Source organism: Theobroma umbraticum, unplaced genomic scaffold (assembly GCF_002168275.2).
Source record: "Theobroma umbraticum cultivar Fairchild unplaced genomic scaffold, ASM216827v3 scaffold_204.0, whole genome shotgun sequence".
NCBI lineage: Eukaryota > Viridiplantae > Streptophyta > Magnoliopsida > Malvales > Malvaceae > Theobroma > Theobroma umbraticum.
The window spans coordinates 1,166,875-1,175,158 of NW_018397267.1; the positions used below are offsets into that span (position 1 = coordinate 1,166,875).

The 8,284-nt window shown below is 36.1% G+C and overlaps 2 protein-coding genes across 2 annotated transcripts; both read left to right on the forward strand.

Annotated features, from left to right (window-relative positions):
• The first annotated feature begins 6 nt into the window (after positions 1–6).
• On the forward strand, positions 7–1,238 carry LOC110424295 (cysteine-rich receptor-like protein kinase 10). The gene is made up of 4 exons (XM_021438846.2): positions 7–100; positions 190–427; positions 522–672; positions 766–1,238. The coding sequence occupies exons 1-4, from the start codon at positions 67–69 to the stop codon at positions 1,069–1,071; spliced, it is 729 nt and encodes a 242-aa protein (XP_021294521.2). The 5' UTR covers positions 7–66; the 3' UTR covers positions 1,072–1,238.
• An 819-nt stretch (positions 1,239–2,057) lies between these two features.
• LOC110423771 (cysteine-rich receptor-like protein kinase 15) lies at positions 2,058–4,949 on the forward strand. Its single transcript, XM_021438130.1, has 7 exons — positions 2,058–2,867; positions 2,978–3,094; positions 3,196–3,380; positions 3,499–3,709; positions 3,809–4,046; positions 4,236–4,386; positions 4,478–4,949. The coding sequence occupies exons 1-7, from the start codon at positions 2,087–2,089 to the stop codon at positions 4,772–4,774; spliced, it is 1,980 nt and encodes a 659-aa protein (XP_021293805.1). The 5' UTR covers positions 2,058–2,086; the 3' UTR covers positions 4,775–4,949.
• Positions 4,950–8,284: the final 3,335 nt, after the last annotated feature.

Sequence of the window (8,284 nt, forward strand, 5' to 3'; positions counted from 1 at the left end):
AAAAACCTTGTCAGGCTATTGGGATGCGGAATTGAAGGTGAGGAAAAGCTGCTCATATACGAGTTTATGCCAAACAAAAGCCTTGATTTCTTCATCTTTGGTATGTCCCCTTTATTCTTCCACAGTCGACTAGAACTCATGTGAATCTTTTTGTTTATCAAATGATCTTCAATATTCTTTTTTTTAAAGATCCGGAGAAACGTCCACAACTTGATTGGAAGACATGCTATGAAATTATAAGTGGAATTGCCAGGGGACTTCTTTATCTTCACGAGGATTCCCGACTTAAAATCATTCATAGAGATCTAAAGCCCAGCAATGTACTGTTGGACCAGGACATGGTTGCCAAGATATCAGATTTTGGCATGGCAAGAATTTTTTGTGAAAACCAGAATTCAGCTAACACTAAAAGAGTTGTGGGAACATAGTGAGTTTGCTCTTCCTTAAATCTTTTATTCTTGACCCTTGCTTGATAATCACTAAAAGAGAAAAAAAATGGCTGGCATTTATACATGAAACAGTGGATACATGGCTCCAGAATATGCAATGCAGGGGTTGTTCTCTATGAAATCCGATGTTTTTAGCTTTGGCGTGATAGTGCTAGAGATTCTGTGTGGGCAAAAAAATAGTGGCTTTTACCTAACAGAACATGCCCAGACACTTCTTGCTTATGTGAGTTTACCTGTTTGATAAAATTAAAGTATCCCTCCATCAGTAGAATGCTGGTTCTCTCTAAATTTTGATTTTATGTGAATTCATCGGCAGGCCTGGCAAATATGGAGAGAAGGAAAAGAATTGGAAATAGTGGACCCTTTTTTGCTGGAATCATGCTCAACACCGGAAATCAACAGGTGCTTTCATGTCGGGCTTTTATGCGTGCAGGAAGATCCAGCAGACAGACCCACCATGTCTGAAATTGTGGTTGACTTAGGAAGGGATACGGATACGATTGCTCTTCCTGAACCAAAGAAACCCGCCTTTTCTGTGGGCAGAGTGATCGCAATTGATCAGTCTTCAACGATGGATCCATCAATGAATCAGATAACAGTATCTGATATCTCAGCCCGTTGAATGCGTTGACCACATTAACAAATTAAATTTAATCTAGCAGCTGTCAACTGATCTCCTTGATAGGACAAAATTTCAGTGTTCAAAATCTCTATTCCCTTTGTTCAATGTAACAAGAATATTGCTGAGATTGTTCTGTTCATGGGGCGTGATCATAAAATATTATTAGAAATTCTCTCTATATGCACTGGGATAATTTTCCTCTTTTGGACGTATAATTGTTTGCTTCCTGCTATATAAGGCAGAAGAAAATGCTACCAAATCACTTTAATTACAAGAAAATGCCTTAGTGGAAGTAGCTTTGGCTAGGGGCTTCTTCTTCTTCCATTATAACTTTTGGATGTTTGCTAGATTAACGATTACTCCCTTTTAATACATTAATGCACGACATTTGTTTCATTTTATCTAAGTGACATAATTAGCTGTGGTAATTACAATGTTTTAATTAAGATATGTAAGAAATGCAACTCTTCTACCTTTCCTAAAAAAATAAATAAATAAAGACTTTACCAATGTACTAGTTGATACTGGTAAACATGCAGCAGGCTGACAGAAGGTTACGGTCAGGTCAAGGTATCCAGTATACCGTCAGGCTTAAAGTGGCGCAGCAGGTGGAAAGCACCTTCCTGGAACCACACCAAGTGTAGTTAAAACTTTATCAGCCTTGTTTATCTGCCTAAAGTTGCAGCCTGATTCAATGATTCTGCCTTCGTTTTCCCTTGAATTTTCTATTCGCCTGTTAGCAAATAATCAACCGCCTGTTGGATTGACTTGTACCCCGAAAGGTCGCGGTCATTGTATAAGTAGGACAATTGGATTGTTTTTTCCACTCTACGTAGTTTCCCAGTAAGAAATTCATCTACGAGTATCATTGATTTGACTTTCACTTGAAAGTTCTTGCTCCCCAGAAACTGCTTGTCTGAATTTCTATCTCATAGTAATATTTAAGGTCTGCACTTAAAGGTTAAGCTGCAGTTGAGCCAATCTTGCAGCGTTGCAGAGACTGGAGAGACAAGATATGGATCATTCCTGTTCTACACAAACCATTCGTTTGCTTTTGCTTTGTTCTTTTCTTTTTGGTGTTCATGATCTTGCTCTTGCTGATCCTCCCTACCCACTTTGTTCAGACAATACTAGCAATAATTTATTGAATAGTTCATTCCAAAATAATCTCAACACTCTGCTTTCGTTGCTGCCATCAGAAGCTTCTGTCTCCAAATACAACAATACCTCTTATGGGAATGGCACGGATAGAGTTTATGGTCAGTACCTGTGCCTCGACTATGTTTCATATGAAACCTGCCAAGACTGCATCTCCGTTGCATCAAAGGCTATCATGTATCTTTGTCCAAACAGAACGCAAGCCGTCGTATGGGAGGAAGATTGCCAATTGCGCTACTCAGATAATAATTTCTTTGGCCGATTGAATGTAGCAGACAATTTTTGCAAAGATAATATTATTAACATCTCTGATCCTGTACACTTCCAATCTGTCGTAGAGAACAAGCTGCGAAATCTTACCAAAAGGGCAGCCTTCAATTCTTCAGCAAATATGTATGCTGCTGGAGGAGAACCATATACAGCAGATGACACCCTGTATGCTATGGTGCAGTGCACCCGAGACTTATCCCCAGATGACTGTAACGAATGCCTTGAGGCTGCCATTAAAGATGTTTCTTCTGAGTGCTATGCTTCTCGTGGGGCACGACTTCTTAGTCGCAGCTGCTATCTTAGGTATGAGTTATATGCCTTTTATGATGGCGCCAAAGACTCCTCTGTTTCTACAAAAAAGAAAGGAGGTATGCAAATTTATTTCAATTTAAGAATTGGTTACATGAACCGGGTAATAAATAACTAACTAAATAAAATCCTCTGAAAGTGATACTAGTATTTCCTCCCTCAAATTCAGGTGGTGGAAAAAAAATATGGATGATTGCAGTTCTTACAATTGGATCAGCGGTTTCAGTGATACTGCTACTGGCTTCCACCATGTATTGTGTTGCAAGGAAGAAAGATACTGGAAACGGTAAGAATAGCAATCAAAGTTATTCTCTCAAATGCAAGCATTCCTTTTCTCCTCTTTTGAAGCTTTAGATGCCAACTTTACTCTTTGTTTTCATGTACCAGGGAAGAAAAAACTAAACAAAATTGGCGACCCTGAGAACACAGATATGCAGAACCAGTATTTTGAAGGTTTAGATGAGCTAAGGGCTCATGACTTTTATTTTGATTTGGCAACCATAAACTCAGCTACTGATAACTTCTCTGATTCAAAGCTGCTAGGACAAGGTGGTTTTGGACCTGTCTACAAGGTAAGAGAAATTTCTGTCAAATACTCAACACATTTCATTATTGACATCTTAATCAAAAATTAAACTATGCAAGATGCCTCTTCTGCAATTTAAAAGAAAACAAGTTTGTTCACTTTAGGGTGTACTACCTGATGGAAAGGAAGTAGCTGTCAAGAGGCTTTCAAGCTTCTCTGAGCAGGGCACTCTGGAGTTCACAAATGAAGTCCTACTGATTTTGAAACTTCAGCACAAAAATCTTGTCGGGCTTCTGGGTTTCTGTGTGGATCAGCAGGAAAAGTTGCTTGTTTATGAACTTATGCCCAACAGCAGCCTTGATGTGGTCCTCTTTGGTCTGTTCTTAACTCCACGTTTGCTTAGAGCTTTTTGTTTTAATCCCTTGAATCTATTAACATCTCACAGTGTTTGCCTGAAATTTGTTTTTGCATCAGATTCAAAGAAACGTGCACAACTCAATTGGAGCAGACGTCTTAACATTATTAATGGAATTGCAAGGGGAATTCTTTATCTACATGAGGATTCACGGCTTAGGATCATCCATAGGGACATAAAAGCTAGTAATGTGTTACTGGATTGTGACATGAACCCAAAAATCTCAGATTTTGGAATGGCAAGAATCTTTGCAGGGGCAGATAGCGAAGCTAATACAGCTAGAATAGTCGGAACATAGTAAGCCGCTCTTCTAATTTCAATTCATTTCCTTAAGTTAGCAAGATTGTCAAGATAAATGCTTAGCCATGCCGTGGATTCCAGTGAAGAGAATACCACTCTGCCAAAGCACATAGCCATATCTGCGCAATTCTTGTTTTTCCAAGCTTATTGATACCTTTTCTAAATCTAGCTGTGTTTTTGCAATAGTGGATATATGGCTCCGGAGTATGCCATGGCGGGATTATATTCGATTAAGTCTGACGTTTTCAGCTTTGGGGTACTCTTGCTTGAGATAATTACTGGCAGAAGGAATGCAGGCTTCCATCAATCAAAACGTGTCTCAAGTCTAGTAGCATATGTAACTATTTTTCTAGCTAAATTACTTGCATTTCTCTCCAATGTATCAGCCTTGCAAAAAAAGTTTGTAACAACATTGGATTTTGATGCAGGCATGGCATCTATGGAATGAAGGGAATGCCTTGGAATTGATGGACCCATTACTAACGGATGGATGCCCAGATGAATTCTTAAGACTCATCCATATCGGACTGTTGTGTGTTGAAGAAGATGCATTCAACAGGCCTACCATGTCATCTGTTGTGGTAATGTTGAAAGGTGAAGCTGTGACATTATGCCAACCTCAACAACCTGCCTTCTCTGTGGGAAGATTTGCTGATCATCATCAAACGCTGCCTCAAAGTTGCTCTGTCAATGGTTTAACGATTTCAAATATTGCACCTAGATGATTGACCTTTGGAAGTACAGGGATGGCTTGCCTTGACAGAAATTCCATTTTCTCTTTGAATTTTTAGATTTCTGACTATGATACATTTGTGGGTTAGTGCCTCCGTGAATATCAATTACCACAAGAAAACAATTTCCACGTTTCCTCTGGAATTTCATGGTTTACTTGTTCCATTCCCTTTGGGACCACGTTTTGTCTGTTGTGTTCTTTTCCAAATGAGAAAAAGAAGTGTGCTATCATTGCAGATAATGAAAACTTTCTGAAGACTTAAAACAAGTAAAATAATATCTGATAAAATTGGCTAAAATTTGATTATTCATGACAGCTACTCTTTAGTTATCTAAAGGGGACAAGAAAATGGTGATCTGTTCTTTGGTTGATGAAGAGGAATCCCTGTTCTGGCTCATACCATACCCGCAGAAAGCAAAGCACAGAGTATTTTTTTTTTGAAAGGTAAAGCACAGAGTATTTTAATTGCATTGATTTTGATTTCTGAGAGGATGCCAGCTTGTCTCTGGTCAACGGCTTCTCTGCCATGCCAAAATTTTGAGTAGGGAAATTTCTGATAAGAAAAGAGTAAATGGAAGAGCATTCAAGCACTTAGTTGGTACATAATTCTCTATTTAAAAAATAAAATTTGAATTTTTTTATAATTATAAAAAAAACCAGAGGATCTTTTCAGAATAACTGCCGTAACGACCAGAGTTGGAAGAACTGGAAATGAGTGCTAACTTTCTTTGGAAAAAACGCGGGAAATGAGAAGTGGTCCTTTGATCTGTTTATTGCCCGAAGGCAAGTGACCCATCAGTCTGGGCCAAATCTTCCTAAAAGGATAGTCCAACTTCAATCTTTTATTTTTCCTTTTTTGAAAATTCTTGAAGTGATGTGGCTCTGATTAAGAATGATAATGAGTACATTATAATCTCCTACTTTGTATTATTTAACCCTATTAAATAAAATTAAAATAATTATAATCAAATTCAAATAGAATTTGAATAGTAGTTACTACTCATGACAGGTTTGGTAGTGATTTTAAAAATATCTATTGCTCGAACTTAATATAAAATGAAAATATTTAATATCTCAACCCATTGAATGTATTGACCCCATTAACAAATTAAATTTAATCTAACAGCAGTCAACTGATTTCATTGACAGGATCAAAGTTCAATGTTCAAAATCTCTATTCCATTGGTTCAAAATGTTATTAGCAATACTTGTTTAAAGTAGCACTTACAATGTTTTAAGCAACAACTTTCCTTAACAAAACCAAAGAAGACATTACCAATGTACCGGTAAATGCGCAGCAAGCTGATAAAAGGTTCTGGTCGAGTCAAGGTGTCCAGTATATCCTCAGGCTTAAAGTGGTGCAGCAGGGTCTGGAGGCTTATTATGAAGTTTGCATAGAATTTTAGTAGTTTCTTCTCGTCATAGGTTTTTTAAAGTACTTATTATTCAAATTTGATTATAAATAATAACTTTTAATATTAAAATTTAATTTTATATAAAATAATTTTTGTTTAAATTTTTTACAATTAATGTAATACTTACTAAAATTCATTCATTATTGATTTTGAACTTTCATTTATTTTTTTGTATGAACTAACTTTAATTAATTTATTTAATTTTTCTAAGAAATATATATAATTTATTTTTAAATTTATTGTAATAAAGTATTTAACGAATTCAGATATTTAACCAGTAATGTTTTAGGATATTTGAGTGCGGGTTCAGATGATAATTTTAAAATTTAATTTAGTATTTATAAGATATGTGTAGCCTATAAAATAATAAAGTCGGGAAAGGAGATTTACAAAACAACATGTACTTTACGCCCTTAACATCTATAGTTCTAAATTGATTAGTTTTAAAGACGGAAATAACAAATTTCAAAGAAATTAAGATCAATCAAAAAATGAATTAAACATAGTCAAATTTAGATTAATTTACTAACAAGTATAGTATGCAAGTAATAATCTAAGAGTTTGATTGAATAATGCAATAAAAATATAAAAGTTTATTTGACTTTTTTTAATTATTATGCCATGTTTATAATATACCTAGAGGAATATTCAATGTCAATGGCAGTCACTGGCCTAGTTTCTACATCAGAAACCAGGGCAACAATTGATTGCCTAAGCAATGACCATGGTGCAATATCTTTGCTCCACACGTAAACTGTCACACATGAATATCAATGGTCCCCGGCGTCATACTCATGCTTTAATTTGTTCTTACATGACTCAAACCGGGCAAAGTAGACTCTTCTTCTGCTGTCCAAGCTCAAGGTAAAGCATTAATAATTACAGTGATGGTAACCTTGGGAAATTCAAGATCAAAGTCGAATACAAATGGGTATTGGTTAATGGAAGATTTGGTTGGGTAGAATAATATCAAAGCAGTGACGACATAGTGTGTTTGGTCAAATCCTGTCTATATCAAAAGTTCCTGACGCTTAGCCATTAGTAATTTGTATTTTGCGTATACTAATTCAGTTTGACTATTCATTTACGTCGAATTCTAGGCTTACTCAAGAAAACCTTTGAACCAGTACCTACATTTAAGCCCCCTTCATAGCCATACAATGACATGGAATCTCTCTTCATCCATGCCTTAAGTGTCAAAGTCGCCCTGGCATTTTATTCTTCCGTTCAGTCAATTGATTAGCAGTTGTTCCAATTACTTATTATTATTATTGTAACCATTGGATGTGATGACTCAAAAAATTTAAATTCAAATTATTAATAACGATGAACTTATATATTGATAATACATTTATATATGATATGAGATTGAGTATCACAATCATTTTATTGATTATATGTTTTCTCGATATTTAAAAAAAGATACTATTTTAATTGAAATTAGAGGGAATAGATATTAACTCCCTCGGACGGGCTTGAAAAGTCTTATAATGAAACGATCTAATTCCTACCATGCCATTAAGACATTTGGTTATCACTGACCTCTAAATCAATCTTTACGAATGACATTTAACAAAAATTGTAGGGGTAATTGTGAGTTTGAGTCAGACTTTGCCAAAAATACTGAAGTCTTCGTGAATTTCCAGCTTCACAGGGGAAGTTTCCTTGTGATGTTCATGAGTTTAACCTTACCTAAAATTTGTGACCACAAGTCGTTTAAGAAGAGGAAATGCCCCGAAGAAACAGTTAATGGCCTTTCTGATTAAGTCAACTTCCATATTTACAGTTCTCAAGCTAAAAAGTAGTAATGCAAAGATCATAGTCCAAAGAGAGCAAAAAAAAAGGGAAAAAAGGGCAATTGTTCACATTCAGCTATGCTTTTGCTGATCTTGAGGCTGTTCATGCTCTTTAACGCAGTCTCCCCAAATCTTCTCTTCACTTTTTGCTCAGACAATACAAACTACACAAGTAACAGCACATTCGAAAACAACCTTGAGTGGGTTCTTGAGGCATTACCTTCCAATACTTCAGAAACCGGCTTCTACAGCACCTCTATTGGAGATGGTGCTGATCAAGTCTACGGTCGA

Coding starts and splice junctions, on each gene's coding strand:
- LOC110423771 (XM_021438130.1), top strand. CDS start 2,087: ATGGATCATTCCTGTTCTACACAAACCATTCGTTTGCTTTTGCTTTGT. Junction 2,868..2,977: donor TTCTACAAAAAAGAAAGGAG/GTATGCAAATTT, acceptor CCTCAAATTCAG/GTGGTGGAAAAAAAATATGG. Junction 3,095..3,195: donor GAAGAAAGATACTGGAAACG/GTAAGAATAGCA, acceptor TTCATGTACCAG/GGAAGAAAAAACTAAACAAA.
- LOC110424295 (XM_021438846.2), top strand. CDS start 67: ATGCCAAACAAAAGCCTTGATTTCTTCATCTTTG. Junction 101..189: donor CCTTGATTTCTTCATCTTTG/GTATGTCCCCTT, acceptor TTTTTTTTAAAG/ATCCGGAGAAACGTCCACAA. Junction 428..521: donor AAAAGAGTTGTGGGAACATA/GTGAGTTTGCTC, acceptor TACATGAAACAG/TGGATACATGGCTCCAGAAT.